Source organism: Mytilus galloprovincialis, chromosome 8, assembly GCF_965363235.1.
Source record: "Mytilus galloprovincialis chromosome 8, xbMytGall1.hap1.1, whole genome shotgun sequence".
Classification (NCBI taxonomy): domain Eukaryota; kingdom Metazoa; phylum Mollusca; class Bivalvia; order Mytilida; family Mytilidae; genus Mytilus; species Mytilus galloprovincialis.
The window spans coordinates 10395398-10420659 of NC_134845.1; the positions used below are offsets into that span (position 1 = coordinate 10395398).

Here is a 25262-nt window from a genome sequence, read left to right on the forward strand (position 1 = left end):
TAGAGTAAGGGAAACACTTCATATACACGTATACATGTCCGGACGGATTTTCTGAAAGCAGAAAAGACTACTGTTGCATGAAGACGTGTACGTTCAAGTGTCAATTTACGATACAACTATTCAACATCTGTAGTTAAAAGTAGCTTCAAAGTCACAAGTTATAGTTTATTCGAATCCTTAAAATTAATCTTAAATATTGACAAATGGAGGTTTGGAACCAAAGGCCCAATTAGTACTGTACGTAAAGTCGAAAACTTTGAAGTGCAGTCGCATTTAAATTTGTATTAACTTTTGTATTAAAAAGCTGATGTTCCAAAACAGGTATGCTTAATATAATTACTCACGTACAATGTAGATATTTCACTGCACAAGATAATGTCATAAATAAGGACGTTCACATGTGACCTCTCTAAAACCTTGTATATAAATTTATCTATTGCAGGGTAGATACATTTGTAACATCTTGATCAATTGTATGTATTATATTAATTTATCTAAATGCGCAAAAATGTATCGCATTGCAAAATGTACCTAAGTAGTTACGTGTTTTTTACATGGTTTTTTACATACTGACTTATACATTAGACATTAGACATTAGACATTATTTTATTAGACCAATCATGGGCCCTTGTCGGGCAAGATACAAAAACATCATACAATGATTATATAAACATTAGTGAAATACACAATATTATAAACAATACACAAATAATAAATTGATGATATGAGCAATGTAGGATATAATTAAGGTAAGAGGCATTGAGTGCAATGAGGTCGATTTAATATTAAAAGAATATGATATAAAGTTTATTAATACGGAAACAAAAGGTAAAAATAGAACCAGGAATATAGTGTCTCATTCTGCAGTAGTTCTCCTCATGACCAGTGCACAGCAGTGAGGGATTTTTACATCACAACAATGCAAAGGTCATCAAGGGGAGATCCTTCAGAACTAGCTACAGATACATGAGATAACTCCAATAGTGATTCTCCTCATGATTAATGCACAGCAGCAAGGGTTGACATTGCTACTGGGCAATATTCATCAAGGGACGGTGCTCTAGAACTCACTATAGAGAAAATATAAAGTTCAATTTACAAGTAGTAGAGGGAGATAAATCCCATTAACACTTTTCATATTTCTTAATGAACATGCATAATTCTGATAATAAATTCTCATCTTCATTATTCATTAACCATATCAGTTTTTGGTTAAGGTCAAGATTTTTAAAATTCTTGCAGCAATTATTTATCATTGTTATCATGTCTTTCCTTTGGTCCGATAAACTATCACAGTTGAAAAGAAAATGTGTTTCATCTTCGACCTCATTACTACAACATCTCTTACAAATTCTATTGTGTCGGGGAGTATTACTATATCTACCTCTCTCTATAAGTAAATGGTGAGCAGATATGCGAAATCTTGTTAGACTCCGTCTATCTTCAAATTTTTTAACAATATTAAGATATTTTTCACAACCAAAATTTGATTTAAAGGTAACATATGTGCATAGTTTTCCATCTGAGTGAGTTTTGAGATTTTTTTCCCAATCTTTCAACATGGCATTTCTTAGTTTTCCATTGTCAGTTGGTTTAGCCGTGTCTGAGGATATTTGATAATTATTAATCAGTGAAAGAAGTTTTTCAGACGACATATACCAAGACGGTTTCTTTGACTCATACAATTTTTTTGATTCTATAAATGCATTATATAACAATGGAAAGTTAGTGTTTGATTTTTCTAGTCTGTAATAGTATTTAGTCATTGCTTTAATCATGTTAAAATATATTGGTAGTCTTCCCAACTCAGTTAATACTGCAAAATTGGTGCTTTTTTTGGAGCTCCAAGAATAAATTTACAGAATTTAGTATGAAGTTTTTCAGCAGGTAATTTAGAGTAAATATGGTCAAATGAAAAAATTCCATTTCTATATTTAGATGACATTGGATTAAAGGCACCCCATATCTCACAGCTGTATAATAGGATGGGTTTGATGGTATGATCATAAACATGCATGCTTGTTTTGACTGAAGGATGCAAGGATAAAAAATCTTTAGATAACTTAAAATAGGCTTTTAGTGCCTTTTTATACAATTCATCCTGGGCTTCTGTAAAGGAGCCAGATGCACAAAAATGTATACCCAAATATTTATATGAATTAACACACTCTAGTTTTATACCATTTAGCATAAAATCATATTTGTTAATCAATCTACCTGCCTTGTTGAATATAAGAACCTTTGTTTTGTTTGTATTCACACTTAAGCACCAATCATTGCAGTAATTTTGCAAAATGTCCAATTTTTTTTGCAAACCATTCGGAGATGTTGACAGTAAAACAATATCGTCAGCATACATAAGGCAGTGTAAATCTTGATCATTTATTGAAACTGGGTCTTCAGAGTGTTTTAAATAGTTTGTCAAATTATTAATAAAGATCTTGAAGAGGTTTGGACTAAGATTGTCTCCTTGTTTCACCCCCAGGTGCGTTGAAAAGGAATTTGTTAAGTTTTCATTTACTTTTACACATGATTTACTTACTTCATACATGCTTTTAATGATGTTGTAAAAAGAATATCCCACCCCAATATCTAGTAGTTTCAATTTGATTACTTTAAACATATTTTATTTCAAAAAATCATGTACATGGCATACACATATAAATACAGTGATAACATATTACAAAAGGATTCGGAAACAAGGTTTCCCTTATATTAATCCGTCTCCCTATTTGATTCCATTTTCAATTTGATTCCAGTGTGAATAACAGTATCAAAGGCCTTTTTAAAGTCAACAAAGCAGGCATATAGTCTACCACCAGGGTTATTACAATATTTATCAATAATTGTCTTGATTACAAACATGTGGTCAGAGGTCCTAGCTTTCTTTGTGAAGCCAATTTGGCAGCCATCAATTATTTTGTGTTCGACTAGAAATTTGTCAAGTCGGGAATTTAAAATAGAATTAAACAATTTTCCTATTGAACTAGTTATGGCCAAACCACGATAGTTATTAGGATCAAGAATATCATTAGCCTTATGTAAGGGTGCAATATATCCTTCTGCCCATTTTTCAGGATAAATGTTTATGTTCATCTACTCTAGGTCACAGTTAATAGGCTATTTTGACTTTTTATAGATACAAATAGATTTATGTAGATAAAGATCAATAAAAGTATTCTTTTTTTTTTACACAAAGGAAGTTAGACTGTAATTTTTCTAAACTGTACTCACTTCCGCTGTCTAGACTGAACTCTCTATTGAATGCGTGTGAAGAATGCCACACTACAGATAGTCGCTCTACGAAGTATAAAATAGTTGCCATGGTGATGGATATGGCTAACCATAGATTATTCAGACCCGTTTTTGAACATTCGAAGGAACTGCAAAAACGTTCTTTCTTCAATTTGAAGTTCACAAAAACAAGGGTATTGATGCTATAAATATTAGCAATATTCTTCACCATAAAAGAGTAAAAAGCAACATTCCTTCTTTCTTTAAGGAGCAATCTTCTCCTATAGTATCGTATTCCCACACCAACCCTGTTGAATCTTTAATCACTAAAAAGTTTTGCAGAATCTAAATAGTGATGACCTCAAAGCTAAACCACCTGATTGTGCCTGTTCACATTCCCATTTCGTGTATAATCCTGCTGGCCATGTAATTCCTGGAGACCTAAACATAGTAAATAACTACAAGTTGAGACAACTTTTGTCCAAGGGTCCGAAATACATAGAGCCACAGCCAATCAATTTGAAGCAGAACTTCAAACTACTAATGGATTCTGTTGAGGGTTATGCAAAAGACTTGGCAAAAAGAGAAAAGGTTGAGGTTGACACTCTTTCGGATTAGGTAAAATCAGTGAGGTCATTGATTGAGATAAGAGTAAGTAAAGGGTCAATGAGCACCAAAGCTCCTTCCATCTTTAAAGACCTTCAGTTCATAGAGGAGTGGTCCTTGCAAGAAACACTACATTGACTGCCTGATTAAGGAACTGGGGATAAATAACACACTTGGAAATCCTACATATACACTAAGTACGCTAACGAAGCAGGAGATCCTGGAAAACCACAAATCGGTTCTAATCTCCTTTGGTGTTAATCCATAGGTTGAAGACCAGGATCTTCTATCCTTATATTGGATTCCTAAGCTTCACAAGAATCCTTATAAGGAAAGGTATATTGCAGATTCTTCCAAGTGTTCCACTAAACCCTTTTCTAAAGTTCTTACTGCTATACTCACTGCAGTCAAAGAAAGGCTTCAGAAATATTCCGAAACAGCATGTTCAAGAAGTGGTGTTAATCAGATGTGGATGCTAAAATATTCAAAAGAGTTATTGGTGAATTTACAATCTCAATCATTACAACATTGTACCAACATTAAAACCTTTGATTTTTCAACTCTTTATACCACTATTCCACATACTAAACTTAAAGCTCGACTGAAAGAACTCGTCAGCTTATGTTTTTTTTTAAAAAAAGGGCACAAGACGTTCTTTAAATATCTAGTTTTAGGCTGGAATTCAGCTTACTTTGTGAAAAATAACACAGAGTCAAGGAAAAAATACATCGAAGAGGATATCACTGTCATGCCGGACTTTTTAACTGACAACATATTTGTTGAATTTGGAGGTTTGGTCTTCCAACAGACTATTGGAATCCCAATGGGTACCAATTGCGCTCCTCTACTTGCAGATTTGTTTTTATATTCCTATGAAGCAGAATTTATCCAAAGGTTTGTACAGAAAGGAGAAAAGAAATTAGCCCAGTCTTTTAATTTCACCTTTCGGTATATTGATGATGTACTGTCTCTTAATAATAATAGATTCAGTGATCACTTACATTTAATATATCCAAGTGAACTTGAAATTAAATTACTACCGACACAGATAAATCTGCTTCATATTTAGACCTTTTTCTCGAAATGACTTCTGATGGTAGGTTGAATACCAAAAGGAGTAGGTTCAGTAAGACCCCTTTTTGGCCCCAAAATATAGCAGTTTTACAAAAGTGTGAAAATATTACCTTTCAGCTATTTATTGGAAAGTAGAATGCTTCTGCTACATAAATATGGGCTGTTTTTGACAATACAATGCACATATATCGAGTACTAGCATCATTAAGTCGTGCTAAATTACAAAAATCTTCCACAATTTCAGCATTTTTGTTAAATTTTAGACGGTTTCCGTCTTAAATGAAAGTGGCCGCATTCGTGTTCATTAATAATTTTGAAATGTAAGTTGTATTTGATAATATTAAATAACATGCATAAAGGTTAAGATTATCTAACTATTCAACTATACCTATAACGCAATTAAAGGAATAAAAAGATGATCTCTTTTATCTTTTGATTCTAATTTTGTTTAAACTCGGTAATCAATTAATCAAAAGAACAGTCTTAGATCATCAAATAATCATGACATACATTTGGTATAGTAATCAAACTTAAAACACCGACCAAGTAATAATGTAATTAAAAACCCAACGAGGAGGCTCAGAGATTAGATTCTTACCTCATTTAAATAGACTTAAATGCCTTTACAACCTATGTGTGAAACAAAAACATATGCATTGGTGCATATGGATAATCAGCTATAATTAAGAGCCAATCTGCCAGAAAACCATACAAAACCGTCCGAATGTTATTTTTGCCAAATGAGTCCATATTTGGCACATTGATGTACCTTAGTAATGTACATACATTTGTAACCACACAGTTGAAATTGCTCGCAAACAACAAAAATAAGACGTTTCTGGCATATTTCGCTGGTTTAAATAAAACAATATGGCAAGATTAATGATTTTTTTTATAGTTTCATAGTAATATATAGTTTTTCCTAGTAATACATGTACATACTTTTATGTGAAAGAATGCATCAGTCTAATTAAAACCAGCCCTACTATCCACTTGCGTTTGTAAACGCAAGTGGATTGTGGGGATGGCTTTAATCAGACTGTGTTAAACCCAAAATAAGTTTCAAACATAATATGCGGAATTGGTCTTGCAAATTAGAAGCAAACGAAAATCACGTAAAATTCGTATATGAAAAAATCCGCCTTTGGGTCCGTGCTCCTGACAATAAGCCAAATTGTTTAAATTTTCATTTGTATTGATCATAACATAGTAAAATTGATGGGTTTCAGCTGACATTACTTTAAAACTCAACTTCCCCATTTAATATGCTTCTGGGTAATTCTTAAAAGGCATAAAAAGGTTGGATTTTCCCTTGGTTTCATAATGAATTTACAGAAGTATGTAAAGAGGCTGTTACTAAAAATAGATACAATTCTGAGAAAAATTAAGTGGGTAAAATTCTTTTATTTTATGTCAAGAATTGAGATGATGTATAAAGATTTGTCAAGTTTGGATTGTTGATTTGGACGATCTTCTGAATATTGCATGGTTTTCTGATGGATTGGCTCTTTATGAATGTTCTGATTATACCAAAGTATAAACAAAGTCAACAGCTGCCATATATATCTCTGACAAAAAAACAACACTGAAAGAATATTTTTTACAAACATATTAATTGTATTTCTAGCAGTTTATATTGATCTAGAACCTTTGTGTGTTAAGGTGTGTATGGATTATAGTGTACAAAACACGTGGAAATATAAAACTACATATACACTGCCATTATGGCAGAGCCTGAAACAAAAATCCCGGAATTAACAACTTATGAAGACATCGGTTTACACAGAGTTGTTGATTTTAATGCTAAATATTATAAACAGAAAAAAGACGAAAAGATATGCGACAGAATTAAAAAACATGCCAAAAAAAACTTATCATTGAATTACATGAAGTCCTGTTTGTTTTCTAATGTGCCTATAATACAGAACCTGAAAAAATATAACTTACGGAAATACTTAGTGAGTGATATTCTCTCTGGAATTAGTCGGTATCATGCAGATACCCCAAGGTATGTCAGTTAACTACATTGCACAAATGTCTGTCTAAAGAACAATCTTATTAATATACAGATCATGTTGGAAACTTCTTCTTCTTCTTTAATTTTCATTTCTCCTATTTGATTGTTCAGCGAAATTTGAAGATTTCTAGTTCCACCTTTAGACTAGATGCATATGCAATGCATATATATGATTCAAAGAACAACGTTGCAACTAATAAAAGTAACTTGAAATCTATGAAATAATCTAATAAATAACTTTTATTTCTCAAGACTTCAGGGGTATGTGAATATGATAGGAATAACAACAATACCATATATACAGAAACCATGAGATAAATGGAATGGCATGGTTACATAAATTATGCAGTTGTATAATGTACTTGTTTTATTGAATTTGCAGTGATCAGGAAAAAAAAAAGAAAAATCACAATATTAAATAGTTTTTGGTCTTTATATACACATTACAGGTCAAAAGCCTTTTTTCTTTCATCTAAGAAAAATAACATCGAAACAGATAGTGGAATTCATCACCAATTTCACATTAATTACACACAGATTCGATCGACAATTGGTGAAAGAAAACCATTACAGGTCAAAGGATGGCCTTCGACACGGAACTTTGGCTCATAACGAACAGTAAACTATAAAGGACCTAAAAATGACTAGTATTAAAACATTCAAACATGAAAACCAACGGTCTAATATATTATATGAAAAACGATAAACGATAAACACTTGTAAACCACATCAACAAACAACCACTGAGCAACAGGTTTCTAAGTATGCATTGTTTAAAGTGTCGCGAAATTTGTGAGACAAAGTCCGTGTGTTCATGGGTCCTCTTTATGTAACGATGGTAACTGATGATACACGTCGAATACAGTCAGTAAAGATCCAACTTAAACAATACAGAAAAAAGAAGTTTGCTCATTTTTTATATTATGTATACATGTAATATCCTCTAACATTTTAACCTTCATTTTGAATAAGCAATATGTTATATGCCTCGCCGCCTGGTTAATGTACAATGTGGCTTTGAATTGTTGAAAGCACTGCCATCTATAGCAATATATCGGATGTACATCTAACTTTTCTTATTTCAGGTATGGCATTTGGTTTATTGACAACACTGCCACCAATATGTGGAATGTATACTGCATTCTTTGGTCCTTTGACATACTTTTTCCTCGGATCATCAAGGCATCTCTCTGTAGGTAAGGATAACCAATTGGACGTTCCCGCTTTCTTCAAGCGCCGTACAGTCAGGCAAAAAAAGTCAAACTTGAGCAACAATATGTTTTTCCGAAACTAACCTTCGAAGATTCCCTGTCTAAAAAGTTACTTGAGATTGCATGTTGCAGTAGCTACAGTTAATTGATATAAAAAAGAAGATGTGGTATGGTTGCCAATGAGACAACTGTCCACAAGTGACCAAAATTGAGATTACATGTAGCAGTAGCCGCAGTTTATTGAGATTACATGTAGCAGTAGCCGCAGTAAATTGAGATTGCATGTTGCAGTAGCCGCAGTCAGAGTTATACTCATATGGGCGTTTTTCAATAAAAACGTATTTTCTTGTCCCAGCCACTTTAAAAAAAATGTGTTTGATCTTTGCAAGTAATTTTTTGTGCAGTCCGTACATTGAATTAGATTTAACATTTTAAAGCAAAGAAACAGTTTATTTTTAGAGGGATTGATAAAATATTGACTCCTGAATGGTCCAAAACAACCAAAATGGCATGTCCCTAGACCGCCTGTTCAACATTCATACTCTAAAATATCGTAAAAAAAATAAGAAATAAATGTTATTTTTACTTTACATAAGTTCTTTAATAACTCAAAAGTATGTTCAGAGCCAACATATTTTAATAAACAGCTTTCAATACAGGATTTTTAATTTCAGAAGGTGTGTCCCTCACAAAATGTCCACTACGAAACGAAGTCATTAAAATTTGCCAATAAACAGTTTTATAAAATCAATGTAATTTTTGTTTGCAAGAGATATAAACATTAGGGTCTTACAAAAGAAGTGATGCTTTTATAACGGCAATTAAATTGTTGGTAAGAAAAATTGAGCACATCAAATGGACCAGAGTGATACCGTATTTTTGTTAATGTCCACTACGAAACGGGTCAAATCTCCTTCAGTATCTGGTTTTAAAATTATGAAAAAAATATCAGTGTACAGCTTATTAAATGCTTTGATGAATACAATAAGTCTTGTTACTATTGCAATAAAGGGATTGTGGGGAAAAAAAATAAAACATGCGAATACGTCCCCTACGAAACGGTCCCCTACGAAACAAGTATGGAAGAAAAACGTTTCGTAGTGGACACTACCACTACTATGCAGTCTTTTTTAAATCTTTTTTCAATTATATTCGTGCAAAACAAATAACAAGGGTTAGTTTCATGTAATTTTTATTATGTTTTTATTAACATATAATAGGGTTGATGTCAACTACGAAACTTTTTGTCCACTACGAAACGGTTTTGTTCACTACGAAACGCATCAAAATGTCCACTACGTAACATGAGTTGTTCCTTCATATGTGAAGTACTGTCTAATCTTTATCGATAAAAATGGTTTTCCAATACAGAAAAAATGAGATTTTTCTAGTATTTAAAAGTAAACAAACTGGAATGTCTATAGGGAACATTTAAAATTGCAAAAAATATGTGTGTTTAGAAGAAGTACACAAATTATGAAAATAATATCATTTTAAAGAATATTTAAGATTGCACTTTTTGTTTACAAACAGGTCTACAATAGAGGTATTCAAAATAACTTGTGAAATTAAATTTTAGACAAGTTGATTTTCCATTTTTTTTAGGTCTGAAAGTTACGCTTTTATTGAAAAACGCCCATATACAGTGAAACATGTTCAAGAGACCTGTATTAAGCAATCACCTCTGTTTTGAGACATGCACCATTTATAGATTTCATTTATATTGAACCTGTATTAAAAGATCACCTGTGTTACGAGACCACTAGTTTGCTCTTCCTTATGTGTTCTCTTAATCAGTTCAGTTTCTTGTATATTCCTCCATTAATTGTGGAGCACTACCTATAGGGTATAATTTTAGCAACTATATACACCTTAAAACAGGTTTCACTGTATATGTTATTTATACTGTGGTAATGTGCAGTAGCTGGAGTAGTTAGGTTTTTTTTGTTTTTGGGCGCATTAAAATTTAATTCAATATCTATGTTTGCAATAAATTATGTTATTCTGTGCAGGATCTGGATTCAGTTTGGTGCTGTTTTGTTATGATAATTGTGTAACTAGTATGTGCAGAAGTTAGGGTCAGTTTGATGTTGGTCGATTTTTTTTTATTATCAGGGGCAGTTGTCGTAGTCAGTCTGATGATGGCCTCAGTGATTGATGTTGATAATTTTTTTTATTAGGAGCAGTAGCCGTAGTCAGTCTGATGATGGCCTCAGTGATTGATGTTGATAATTTTTTTATTAAGAGCAGTAGCTGTAGTCAGTCTGATGATGGCCTCAGTGATTGATGTTGATAATTTTTTTATTAGGTGCAGTAACCGTAGTCAGTCTGATGATGGCCTCAGTGATTGATGTTGATAATTTTTTTATTAGGAGCAGTAGCCGTAGTCAGTCTGATTGTGGCCTCAGTGAAAGATGATGATAATTTTTTTATTAGGAGCAGTAGCCGTAGTCAGTCTGATTGTGGCCTCAGTGATTGATGTTGATATTTTTTTATCAGGGGCAGTAGCCGTAGTCAGTCTGATGGTGGCCTCAGTGATTGATGTTTATATTTTTTTTGTATTAGGGACAGTAGCCGTAGTCAGTCTGATGGTGGCCTCAGTGATTGATGTTTATTTTTTTTTATTAGGGACAGTAGCCGTAGTCAGTCTGATGATGGCCTCAGTGATTGATGTTGATAATTTTTTTTATTAGGAGCAGTAGCCGTAGTCAGTCTGATGATGGCCTCAGTGATTGATGTTGATATTTTTTTTATTAGGAGCAGTAGCTGTAGTCAGTCTGATGATGGCCTCAGTGATTGATGTTGATAATTTTTTTATTAGGTGCAGTAACCGTAGTCAGTCTGATGATGGCCTCAGTGATTGATGTTGATAATTTTTTTATTAGGAGCAGTAGCCGTAGTCAGTCTGATTGTGGCCTCAGTGATAGATGATGATAATTTTTTTATTAGGAGCAGTAGCCGTAGTCAGTCTGATTGTGGCCTCAGTGATTGATGTTGATATTTTTTTATCAGGGGCAGTAGCCGTAGTCAGTCTGATGGTGGCCTCAGTGATTGATGTTTATATTTTTTTTGTATTAGGGACAGTAGCCGTAGTCAGTCTGATGGTGGCCTCAGTGATTGATGTTTATTTTTTTTTATTAGGGACAGTAGCCGTAGTCAGTCTGATGATGGCCTCAGTGATTGGTGTTGATATTTTTTTTACTACGGACAGTAGCCGTAGTCAGTCTGATGGTGGCCTCAGTGATTGATGTTTACATGTTTTTTTGTATTAGGGACAGTAGCCGTAGTCAGTCTGATGATGGCCTCAGTGATTGATGTTGATAATTTTTTTTATTAGGGGCAGTAGCCGTAGTCATTCTGATGATGGCATCAGTGATTGATATTGATATTTTTTATTATTAGGGGCAGTAGCCGTAGTCAGTCTGATGATGGCCTCAGTGATTGATGTAGCAATGCAAGAAAACAATCTGTATGTCGTCACAGAAAGCTTAACAAATACTTCAACAGATGATATTATTAATAAACGAAAAATAGAGATAGCTACGTCAGTATCATTCGTGTCTGGGCTATTCATGGTAACACTATAGTAAATGTTTATTATCTTTTTCTTAACGCTATTCACTTTAAAGACAGGCGAAATATACCAAAAGGATATCCAACTCATAAGTCGAAAACAAATTGACAATGGCATGGCAAAACTATAAAAAAAAACACGCCGAAAAGACAAGCAACATTCAACACAACATAACCAACACCTTTCATTGTTCATGTGTTTTTGTATATGCAATTTATGATATATATCCCCGTTTACATCTAACATGTGAAATAACCTTTTTTTTTGTTAATTGTAAATTATGTCGTTAGTTTTCTAAATAAATTATTTCGTATATATTTCATGTCGGGGTCTTTTTGCTATACGGCATTCCACCCCCCCCCCCCCCCCCCCCACCTCCCTTATTGTTGAAAACTGTACGATTCCCTATAATAGCTTACATCTACTTCATTTGAACTTTGATGGATAGTTGTCTCATTGGCAAGGATACCACATCTCTTTATTTTCATATTGGAGAATTTTAAGTAATGGCATATAAAGCAACTGATTAGTTATCTAATTGACACAAGAGTGTGAAAAATTATTCCGCTACATGAATAAAAATTAAATCAATCTAAATATATACAAGTTTGTAAATATTTTTTTTGTTTCAGATTCTATTGGGTAAATTAAAGTTTGGTTTGATCTCGACTTACATGTCAGAGCAGTTAGTAAGTGGATTTACGGCAGCAGTGGCAATCCACATTACAACCAGTCAGGCGAAACACATCTTTGGTATCTCAGTGCCACAGCATAATGGCATATTCAAGGTCATTAAGGTAGGGTGATCTTCATTAAAGTGTTACCCTTCATGTCCGTCAGTCCGTTCTTAAAATCCAGCTCTTATCTGAACTGTATTTTCTTCATGACTGAAGAATTAAAATGTGTATTGGGTAACGTCATTTTGCATGGGAAAACGAAAATATTCCCAGTCTTTTTCGATAATTTTCGCCTTGGGTTCGAATAATGAAAACAAGGGGCAATCAAAATACATAACTTAGATAGAAACAGACAATACATACATGTATGCACCATGAACAAAAGAAAATCAACGAATCCATGAGTGTTTAAGGGGTTGGGGCATAATTCCAGGAAACTGCCTTTTTAAACAGTGTTATGCTAAAAAAAAACAATTAAAGGGCAGTTCGTTCTCTAAACACCGTAAATCCACCACTGTAAATATTAATCAGTGAATTATTACAATTAGCGGCAGATGAGATGTTTTGAATAAATTATTTAGTTACATTAATATTATTACATGTATCTATACTTATAGATTGTCGTTGATCATCTCAACGAGATTGACTTTCTCGCTTGAGCTGGAAGGAGAAATGCAATTGAGTTGAGATGACCAATGATAATCTGTTTATCGCTATTTTACCTAAGACGTACGACGTTGTCGATTTCATGTCAATTTCATTAGCAACGCCACGTGTCTCCTTAGTTTCTAGCGATGATTTTCCATCTCAAGCGAGTAGCATGATATGAAAAATTATCACCAAAAAAAATCAAAAGAAAAATGCACAAAATGGCGATAATTCATTATATATTCTATTTTTTTCAGACCTGGAGAGATGTTTGTTACAACATACCATCCACTAACTTCGCCACACTCATTACCACTGTGATATGTTTCATCATACTTTACCTCATTAAAGTTCAAATTAATATGAGATTTAAGTCTAGACTGAAGATGCCCATTCCTATTGAACTCATCATTGTAAGTTTTTTTTTTATATTTTTAAAATTCTCATCATTGTAAGTATAACAGAACATGGAATGCATGAACCAATCATATTTAGTTTGTATTGATAAGCATTAAACACTCTTACTATTGGTTACATGTATATGACGACAAGTCGCACAGTTTAACATGGATGCAATATTGGTTAATGAAAGAAATTTCTACTAAATGTCAACTGTTACAGAAAAACTATATATAGTCTAACAAACTATTTCAATAAAAAATAGATATAATTGTTACAAATGTATATGACGAGCAGACTGCAATCCAAAGATCCAGACCAAATCTTCAGTTTTTTCTTAAATAAACCAAAACATGATGTATTTACTAAAAAACAATTATATTTTCTCACTAATATATAATGCGAAATTTGCACCTATAGATAGATATGCATTAAATAAAAGCTTATAATCAATCAAAATAATATAATGTATGTTCCTTCATTTCTAGATTTCTATAGCAACTGGAATAGCTCACTTCGCAGAGTTTAATCAGAGGTTCAACATCAACATTTTAAAAGACATTCCAGCAGGGTAATGTATAGCTTGTTAAACATAAAATCTCTATATTAATCTGCTTAGCATTCGGTGCTAGAGTTTATGAACAAGATCGACTTTAAAATCAATTATTTCTTAAAATTCTCATCTTATTTACATTACTAGGTAGTATGACGGGTGCAACACGTTAAGCAGGATCTAATTATTATTCTAGAGCATCTGAAATTATATCCGTTTTTTAGTAGAATCCATGTTGCTTTTGTTTATTATGTAATGTGATGACCCTGGCTATGTGTTCGTCGTTTTTCTATGGTTGCCGTGGTAATTAGATATAGGAAGATGTGGTATGAATGCCAATGAGACAATTCTCCATCCAAGTCACAATTATAAAAGTAAACAATTATAGGTCAAGGTACGGCCTTCAACACGGAGCTTTGGCTCACACCTAACAACAAGCTATAAAGGGCCCCAAAATCATTTGTGTAAAACCATTCAAACGGGAAAACCAACGATCTAGTCTATATAAAAACGAGAAACGAAAAACACGTATGAACTACATAAACAGACGACAACCACTGTACATCTGATTCCTGACTTAGGACAGGTGCAAACATTTGCAGCGGGATTAAATGTTTTAATGGTACCAAACCTTCTCCCTTTTCTAAAACAATAGTATTACATCACAACATAAAAAGACACATAATGTCAGTTTTTGGTCGACTTGGTTTATTCTGCTTCATTTTAAAATGTCTTTGACTTCAGTTTTAAATGTTTTGCGAAGGGTAACAACAACAAGTTAGTGCAAACTGTATCCCTGCGTATCCGTTTTAGAACAAAAGTAGTATTGTGGCAATATACATATATATCGGCGATGGTATTGATATTTATGTTATTACTTTGTACTATGTTGTAAATGACTTTTTAACTGTTTTTGGCAATACAATCTATTTGAAATTAATAAAGTTAAACAAAGGACATGAACATCTCTCCACTGAGTTTAAGTATATCAAAATAACTACGTATGGATATTTACCTTAGTGCCATGCTGATTACAATTGCCTAATTTATTTAAACTATTTTATCCATGTATATTATTTCAGGTTACCATCACCAGTATTACCGAACCCCGTGATAGCTACAGATTATATAGCTGACGCCTTCATTATAGGAATAGTGGCCTTCACCCATTCGGTATCTGGCGCTAGACTTCTGGCCAGGAAACATAATTATGAAATTGATCCAAATCAGGTAAAGTACAAGTCGTGCCTGGATCACTCACCTGGAAAATGTACCCGTCAAGTGCTTATCAAAAGATGGCTTATGCCAAGTTTAGTTTTAATGGCTCTATGTTGTCATATAGAGAACATTGCATGCTTTATCCCCAAAAAGATAAAGGGTTGTGTTTCAGAAACTGAATTAAAAATAGTAACGGTATAAAAATGGTATCCATTATTCCAGGTAAACAATAAGTTTATTGAGAAACTAATTTTAAACTAGACAAAATGATGCCCGCACTCCTCTCTTAAGTAAATATCATAACAAATTCAATGTTGGAATTTCTTTGAGATATTTTTGTGTCTGGTAGACACAATTGATGCCCCCGCAGATGCAAGGTGTTATCCAATGAAATACAATGCAGACCTTCATAGAGGATCTTACATATGAAATCATACCAAGATCTCCACTAATACAACACTTTATGAAGAGCTGTGTAGTGGTAAAAACCAGCATCAATCCATGTAGAAAAGTTACTCAATATTTGGTCTTTGACATGTACGAGAATTATGGTGCATCTGTATCTTAATCAAATTGATATAGTCAACATTTTTTTTCATTTTTTCCAGACAAGATGACGTTTTTAATGATGGTTAATCAAACTAATGTTTTTCCTCCAATTAACAATATAAAAACCAGTCTTCTATGGCCATTAAACACCATTATTAAATTTTGTTCGTGGATTATAGATGTACTGAATTAACAGTTTAATATTTTTGTCCTGATAGAGCTGAGGAAAGAATTAGTTTCTAATCTACAATGTACCACATACCGAGTATGGGTATATAAATAAATTCATCATAGATACCAGGATACGAGACACTCACACGCATGCCAGAAAGTGTATTTGCACAGCGTTAAAACTTGAAATACTTTACATACACATGAGCGCCATACCATGATAGGATCTTAAAAATGTTGCTTACCTTTATAGAATTATATGATTATGTGAAATTAGAAAAAAAGTGCTTGTAATGAAAACGTGCATGAATTACAGATATTGAGAAAGTAAAATGATATATAATTATTTCTATAGGAGTTAGTTGCAAGTGGAGCTGGGAGCGTTGTATGTTCGATTTTCTCTGGATACATCAATGCAGGTTCATTATCAAGAACTATGGTATTGGATGGTACGAACGGTAAATCCCAGGTATCGGTTCACAATATTTCTTTCTTTGGGTTTCAGTATAATTATATAAAATAAATTGCAATGTTTTTTTACATGTACATTTTCCTACTTGGTTTTGCCACTCTAATACAGCTCTGTAATCGCAATCAGGAACCCCCACAGATTTTTGTTTTTGGTTCAAGTTCAATATTTGATTGAGATTTGGAAGAAATGCATTAGTGAAAATGAACACTTAAATATGTGAAAATAACGACACGTACATTCAAAATAAAAATCTTCAAATGAAAGTTATTGTAAAAAATAAACAAACGTATAAAATATAGGAATTTAATATTTTATAGATTGCCTGTTTAGTGGGATGTGTTATCGTCATCATCATGATATTAGCAATTGGGCCATTGTTTTACTCATTACCAAAGGTAGGATGCCAGTGCTCATTCTTCATCATATAGACGTTTCTGTATATATATTTTTTTTTAAATGAAGCTGAATGTACGTCACGTAATTTGAAAGCAGTACATAGTTTATTTCATTGAACATCTTATATGTAAATTATAATTTTATTCTTATATATAAATGGTGTTAACTTGAATTTATACGTCAGAGCAGCTATTGGTCCTGAATAATGATTTAAACTTGAAATGAGTTTTTTTTCATTATTTATTATTGTTTAATATTTTCTATTTATCCGACATATAAATAAACTAAAAGTAGTGTTACTTATCTTATTATTAAGGGCATACAAAAAGAATGGACAACCTAAACTTAATTGAGTGTCTATAAAAGGATATTTGATTTTACAGTGTGTTTTGTCAGCAGTCATAATCATAAACCTCCGTACGATGTTTATTCAGATATTAGAGGTACCATCACTGTGGCGTACATCAAAGTATGATTTCGTAAGTAGAAACTATAACGTGTATACCAAGTATGTTGGTTAATTATATACTTATAGTCTAGTCCATAAGCATGACTAAGATAAAAATCAGAATACATATATCAATAATGTATTTTTACATAACAATTCTATCTCGTTCGGTAAAACCCATGCTAAAGAGTAGCGTCCGTTTGGATAAGAGGGTTGTATAAGTACCGATTATCAGGTTATCTGCATGTTGATATCGTAAAATATCAGCTGCGAGACATAATATGAAGCTTTTTGTCGAGTGAGCGTAGCGAACGAGATCAAAAAGCCTTCATATAATGTCAAGCAGCTGATATTTTACAATATCAATATGCAGATAATCTGATAATCGATTTATCGGGCTATATTTGCGTGATTCAGAAGTGTTTTCTTTGTTTCACCAGCACACAAAAGATGACTTGATAAGTTCGGGTCAAAGTTATTAACGTCGGGTCAAACATTATGACGTCGCTGATATGTCCGGGTCAAAGTTATTTAAAAGGCCGGGTCAACGTATTTGACGTCTAAAAGACATGATACGGAATAATATTAAGAGCTGAACAAAGTGATATAGACAGTGGGACGACCGATAAATACACTGACACGTCCGGTTGCTATTCAAAATTACATCTTTTCCAAGTGGCATTCTTAATTATCTGGCCTGGATAGTTGTGTCATTGGAAATCATAAAACACTTCCTTATTTGTAAAAGAGAGCGATTTTTCCAACTGCAGTGTAACTAAACAGACTGAGAAGTTTTAATTGTAAAGTTTTTTTCTGCAGGTAATATGGATGGTGACCTTTCTGACCTCCTCCATTCTTGATGTAGATATTGGTATAGCGTCCAGTCTGATATTTTCTTTGTTAACAGTATCATTACGAACTCAGAGGTAAACTGCAAAGCATTATAGTATACACACAGTCTATTAAGTATTACTAGTATTACTTTAATTTACAACAATTTTTTTTATAATATAATATAGCTCTGCTTATAGCCATGACAACAATAACATTCACATGGTATTCAATTTATTTTATATATAGTCTAAATATCAACCCAACAATGTTAGATCTGTAAATTTGCTTTTGCAATTTTTTTGTTCTTCCCTCGCCGGGATTCGAACCCATGCTACTGAGATATCGTGACACCTAATCGCCTGCAGTCGTCCCGCTAGACCACACGACAACCTGGGCTTCACAAAAATAAAGCTTTCAGTGGCCGTGTGTTACCTTTCCTCGTCAGTTTTAATCTAGCGTCGTACTACAGTACATGATATATAAGGCATGGAGATGTTATTGTTACAAATCAGCTCAATTATCTATAGTAAAGGATCCTACAAATTAATGCAAGATACAGTCACAGAAAATAATTATATTTATAAGTACGTCTGAGTCAGTGACAACTCTACAATAGATTTATCCATCGGATCGCCATCAATATATATATATATACTAGAACACGCCCGTGACTGAATTAAAGTATAGAACTATGCGTATTATCTGATAAAGTCATGCCGGTTATAAGATGCACAGTTTTCTCTGCTTTAAAAAGCTTTCTGTTTGAACCCGTCGACCTTGAACTTATCAATTATGGGTAATATTAATTATTTGGAAAACAAAAGTGACTGGAATGGAGTATTTTTTAATCAACAGCATTGTCCTATATTAGTTATTTGATCTTTGATTCGCTGTTTTACGTCATGCCGGCTAACAAATTGAAAATTGTACCTATACGCCTTAATTTAAGTCAAAATTTTTAGTATTCGTATTGTCATCTTAGAAAGTCATACTGATTAAAATACTACGATAGGGAACAATGTGACAATGGTTGAATTTAGTAGTGTCAACCCTGTGGTTATGACCCGTGTTTATAGCAAAATCCTAAATACACAGTATGGTGGTGCGCATGTTAGATGCGGAACGTACAGATAAGGTAATAGGTAACAGGTGAATATACTATTGGTATCGGTATCGGATTCGACCCGGAACTTGTTAATTATTGGCAATATTAATTATGTGGACTGAAAAAGGGTCTGGAGTGGTGTAATTTTTAATCAACACCAATGTCCTATATTAGCTATATATAAAGTTGAATTCTTTGATTTGCCGTTTTTACCTGATGACGGCTGACAAATTGGACCTCGTCATTTTAGTATTATAGATATGATCAAAACAAAATCTTAACCATATAAATATGGCAAAGAAAAGAAGTATAAGGTTTCAAGTACTATAACAACATATAGAATGATTTGTTTTTCGGCAGCACACTTTGTATTAAGATATGAAATTTAAAAATTTATGTTATATTTATTTCAGTCCTTCGTCATATACACTAGGATTTGTTGGGAAGACAAATCAGTTGAAATCAGTAGACAGATATGACCCCGTAAGTGAAGTATCACTTCTAATACAATAAATACACAGTGGGTTGATTCAGATTTATAAAAAAAGGTGTGGTATGATTGTCAAGAAGACAACTCTCCACAAGAGACCAAATGACACAGACATTAACAGCTAAAGGTCATCGTACGGCCTTCAACAATGAGCAGAGCTCACACCGAATAGTCGGCCAAAAAAGGCCCAGAATTCACAATAGTAAAACAATTCTAGCGGGAAAACTAACGGCTTGATTAATGTACAAATACATCACCGAAAACACAACAACAAACAACAATCACCGAATTACAGGCTCCTGAATTGGGACAGGAACATACATACATAATGTGGCGGGGTTGTCTGCCTAACATCTAGTTTTAAATACTCAAAGGACAGGGTCCAAATATCTTCAACGTTCGTGTTATATAAAAATATAGAAGTAATGCAACTTGTCAAATGTCAAATAGTAATTGTCTATCCCTTTGCAGGTTGTTACACCAGACAATGTTAGAATAGTTCAGTTCCAAGCTCCTATTTACTTTGCTAATGCAGACATATTTGTGAAGAGTGTTGTTAAGTTGACTGGTATAGATCCAGTAAAGGCCAGGAAGAAACAAAAACAGTTTAATCAAATAGAGACAAATATAAGCCCGGTAAGTGTTGTATTCATTGATAGAAATCCAGTAATTTATTTGAATGTACCATTTATACTTTGTCTACTAACAAATCAATTCAAGACGTTACATGTATGAATGTATCAATAAGATACCAAACTTCGCCGATAGGGAAGTGTCTATAGAATACTGTGCATGTTAAACACTTAATGTCCATTGACATGAAATTCCCTGCAAGACAATGATGACAAACAAATATAAGGATTTAGAATTTTTACAATTTTTTTTCGAGTGCACATGATGAAAACTTTAATTGTCTCCCGTTTTGTCATGTCGTGCCTTTTATAACTAAATATGGGCATGGGTTTTGCTCTATCATACAATTTGGCAACGCAATTGTAAATTACTGTATTTATTAACATGTTCCATACTTTAATTCATAGATAGATGTGACAGAAAATTGTGATCTAACAATGCAAATAGAGTCAAAGATGTCAGAAAACTTTGTAGAAGGTGTAGAAATCGTTATACTGGATTTTTCTGGAGTGAATTTTGTCGATATTGTTGGAATAAAGGCTTTAAAAAGGGTATGTAAATGTGTGTTCTATGAATATGAAACGCTAGTCATAATGTTAATATGTTCAGTTATAAAGCTACCATTAATAGATTCATTTTATAATAAAATTGAGAATGGAAATGGGGAATGTGCCAAAGAGACAACAACGAAAACACAACAGCAGAAGGTCACCAACAGGTCTTCAATGTAGGTATATTATAGGTAGAAATTTTTATTTCAAAATACAACTTAGAACATTAACATGAGAGACATTATATTACAACCATAGTCAATAAACATATGTTAACAGTATGTTTCAGTTTTATTTAAGTCACACTAGACCACGATCGCACCACCACGATCACCGCGATCTGAAATAAATTTAGATCGTAGTGAGGTCGCTGTATGAGCGGCATGAAAATGTAGATTTTCGTTGTTTTCACGATGCTACTATACGTCCTCATTATGCTTTTACAACAATTCCGCTACGATTATACCATGCTTCTTCTGCGACCTCGTCACGATAATCACGATATTACTATGCTCATCACATTCTCACTACGACCATACCACGGTTTATCCGATTGCAACACGATCTTACTACGCTTCATCTGCGATTATAGCACACTTTTACCGTGTCATTGATCATTCTTCGATCTTACCACGTTCATTTCGCGATCTAACTACGCTCTCAGCAATAACGTCAACATCATGTTCTCAGCAATAACGTCAACGTTATGTATCGTATAAATGCAGTAACTGCTTCATTTCCTATTATTTTCATTTATACGTAGATTTCTAGAAAACAACACAAGCGTGCCACCAAAATATCCCACGAACATACCACGACCTTACTATGCACTCGATACGCTTCTACTACGATCTGATTTCACTGACCGCACCACGATTATCTTGAACATGTTGCCTTTTTTCAGAGATCGTAGCGCGATCGTGGCCTAGTGTGACTGCGGTATTACACTGAAAATCTGATAGATTACAGTATTAATAATGTGTATCAGTTTAGTTAATTATACATGTACAGTACACACAACTTTTAAATTTTCCTACAAATTCTGTAAAAATTCAAATATTATCGCGTGCATTTATAATTGCAGTTTTTGATGAAGTGACGAAAAGGCGAGACTATTTACTGCAATCGTCGTGCACCCAGTCGCATTTATCGAATCATACGAACCTTGCAATTAGTTCTGAATTTACAGTGGTCATAACTTTGATAATTAATTATGTTTTATGATATCTGAATGTTATAGGTATATACCGATTATAACAGCATTGGAATTCCAGTTTTTATAGCTAGCTGTAATGGTGAGTAGTTTTAAAAGAATTCCTTGTACTATAAGCTTGTTTGTTTGTAGTAGGAACATCATATCTTCAAAGTGATCAATTTATTGTACTTTACATGCAGAACAACAATAATGGCGCTGTTTTTATGCTCTAGGTTTAACAAGTCGAAAAGCTATTTTGTGCACTGAAATGATATATCATAGCCTTTCTTTTATTCATATGTATGTAACGCTTTACGTTGAAGAACGAGTTCTCGCTCGTACTTTTATTATTTGTGCTGAAGGTTCAAATATGCAGTCAGGATTCTACTTCGTCAAAATTATCTCCCCATTACACCAGTTCATTTTCACAATCGTAGAAATGGAAGCCATTGTGAGATGACGCGCTGCCAATTTTGCTCTCGGAAACCGATAAATTTATCCACATTGCACCATTACGATCCTTATATGTCAGTTGTATTTTAAAAGACAAATGTATCAACTAGCTAATGAGCATCAGTTAATGATCTTGTCTGCATTTATTATTGATTCAACTTAAAACTATTGTCTAATCGGTTGTCATGTGGAATTTTCGAAAATTCATAAACATTTAAAAAAAATCTAATTAAATATTTCCTGGAAGGGCAGACTAGATTTTTTAGTGGTTGAAGACTATAAACCCTACTTTTCACACACACAAAATTATAATTTTTCGAAGATATGCATTTTCATCATCCAACTTGAAAGACTGTCGGCAAGTACTTTCAGAAAAAAAATAGCTATTAGAACACACCTACTCTGTTTTTGTGATTCATTAGATAGGTATTTCACTTGACCCATATATTTCATCCTTTAGTACTGTGATTTTTTTATGTTATAAAGTCAACCTGTAGCTTTGATATATAAAAATGATAGAATCTGAAACGAGACGATGTATAAAGTATTTTTGCTTTGTACGATATCAAGACAAAATATTCAACTCAAACACGCCCTAACATAAAAAGGTGCACTCGATTTTCTCTTTTCGATACACTATTGTTACCCATTTTTGGGAATTTTTTCTTGTCAAGTTGAGTCACATAATTGAAGGGCAGACACGAAAATTACTGAACTAATAGATTGATATGTTTTCCGTCCGTGGTAAATTAAAAATTAATCGGAGGTTATGCATTTTCTACATCCAACTTGAAAGATACCCATGTCGTCGACTTGATATCTTATTGTTCTGCTTTACTATGTACTAAATAAATTGAAAACTTATGCAAATGGTGTTTTCAAAATAAAACACTTCGTAATTGAGAATAAAATTGTAATTTTGTTTGTTTCTATTAACTTTTATAATTTTTGTCACTATAGTAAACATTACAGTAAGCATTTATTGCCTTCTCTAACAAAGAGCTTCGATTCTTTTGTTCTATTTCAACCTGGTTTCCGACTGTATGTGAACTGTGGAATAGTCAGCTGTTGTTGATAAGTTAACTGTGTACCGTTACACTACTTTCATTTTAACATTTTTCAATTATTAAAATTAAGCCAGTTTTATGTGAATAATTGGGAATGTTCGGTAATGTAACAGCAACCAAATGTTATGAGAGTAGTTTTATCTGCACACATTCTGGTGAATCTATAACATCTGTAGCAAAATGGGGATTAAATAAAATAAAATAAATGTATCATATTTTTGATAAAATTTTAATGTTTTGTTTTTTATTTAACAGATAGTGTGACATCGATGATGACATCTACCGACTTTATGAAGGATTATGAAGAAACAGTTTATTTAACAGTGAATTGTATACTTACCCATAAAAAACTAAGATCAGGATTACAAGTTTGATACAATTCTTATACATTTTCAACTGTGTTGAATAATAAATAATGCATGCAATTGGAAGTTGTCATTTTCTGCCTACATTTTATACCATGTCTTTTATCTTCATTTTATTTATAAAAGAGGTCCGTCACAAAGTTACCATTGATCCACTGACTACCCTGTCGACCGTTTGATGACACGAAGGGGTTACTCACTTGGTTCAATTGATGAACAGACATACCTACGTAGTCTAGGTACACCTGCAATATCCGCTTATCATTCAAAGTCAAAATTTCAACCCCAATGGATTGTTTTATTTCTAAGTCCTGTATATAATTATGTTTCTTAGTACATTTTATTTAAACTGTTTGCGTGATTATCAAAATACAAATTAAGATACAATTTGGCATGACAATATTCTACACAAATTGCTGCTGTTTTAGTTCTATTACCGACACTTAAAGTGTGTAACCATGTTAACACCACTGGTATTCATGTTCGCTTTACACGTGTAGTGTAGTGCAGTGAAGAGTTATAGGTGCATGTTCCTAATTTAAAGCTTCAACATAAAAACATCAGTTTCTAAAAGATTTGGACAAGTAGTCATACGAGAGTTCCGATACCTTTGTTGAAGTACTCAAAACTTCATTTTCAACGGACCACTAATGAATAATTTGCAGTAGCGTTTGACTTCAATCCCAATTTACTAGGATTGCAAGTTTTCCTACTGCGGGTGGATGGTTCATTACGGAGCACTATGGCTTCTCTCGACATAAAAACTGCACGCATTTTTTTCTAGTTATCGATTGTATATTGTCAGTAACAATTTCTGAATAATCATTTTTAATAACCGTTTTTTGTTCTCTTGTTGGGTTTTCTTCCTTTTATGAATTATAAAGATTATTTTTGAATCTAAATATTTTAAAAATATAAACAATGACATATACCGAAGGGTATATATAGGAATCCGGTTTCTTTTGATTAACTTTTCATATTTAAAAAGGATCTACTACGTATACGCCTAATGAAAAGGAAAATGATTGGTATACATCCTTGAGAAGAAAGCAAGCCGACAAAGATACACCTGCACACTTGAATCAAAACAAAATATAAAAGTTATCTGTACAACATGTCGAGCTCAGTTTTATCCTGATACTAACATGAAATGGTGAATATTATAGATGGTAGTAAGCACATAAGTTACGTCAAGACTATTTTTCTCTTTAAATCCGCCCCTGTGTTCTGTTCCTTTTCAGACAGTTAATCCTGTATCCTATACACACGAAGAAACACGATGAACTACGTACATGTACACAAATGTATATCTCTGAACATT

General features: G+C 33.1%; 1 protein-coding gene across 2 annotated transcripts in view; it reads left to right on the forward strand.

Moving 5' to 3' along the window:
* The window catches only part of LOC143085056 (pendrin-like), a 27293-nt gene extending 3292 nt beyond the window's left edge, over window positions 1-24001 (forward strand). Inside the window, exons 1-16 of one of the 2 annotated variants that reach the window (XM_076261200.1) lie at window positions 6791-6923; window positions 8018-8128; window positions 11546-11718; window positions 12350-12514; window positions 13300-13455; window positions 13930-14012; window positions 15077-15224; window positions 16288-16401; window positions 16722-16799; window positions 17184-17279; window positions 18068-18174; window positions 19601-19670; window positions 20149-20313; window positions 20718-20861; window positions 22102-22156; window positions 23832-24001. In XM_076261200.1, the coding sequence (XP_076117315.1) occupies window positions 6908-6923; window positions 8018-8128; window positions 11546-11718; window positions 12350-12514; window positions 13300-13455; window positions 13930-14012; window positions 15077-15224; window positions 16288-16401; window positions 16722-16799; window positions 17184-17279; window positions 18068-18174; window positions 19601-19670; window positions 20149-20313; window positions 20718-20861; window positions 22102-22156; window positions 23832-23950 (1800 nt within the window). In that variant the 5' untranslated portion in view covers window positions 6791-6907 and the 3' untranslated portion in view covers window positions 23951-24001. Of the gene's footprint in view, window positions 1-6790; window positions 6924-8017; window positions 8129-11545; window positions 11719-12349; window positions 12515-13299; window positions 13456-13929; window positions 14013-15076; window positions 15225-16287; window positions 16402-16721; window positions 16800-17183; window positions 17280-18067; window positions 18175-19600; window positions 19671-20148; window positions 20314-20717; window positions 20862-22101; window positions 22157-23831 lie in introns of those variants that run through there. The other variant, XM_076261199.1, reaches the window with a different exon arrangement.
* Window positions 24002-25262: the final 1261 nt, after the last annotated feature.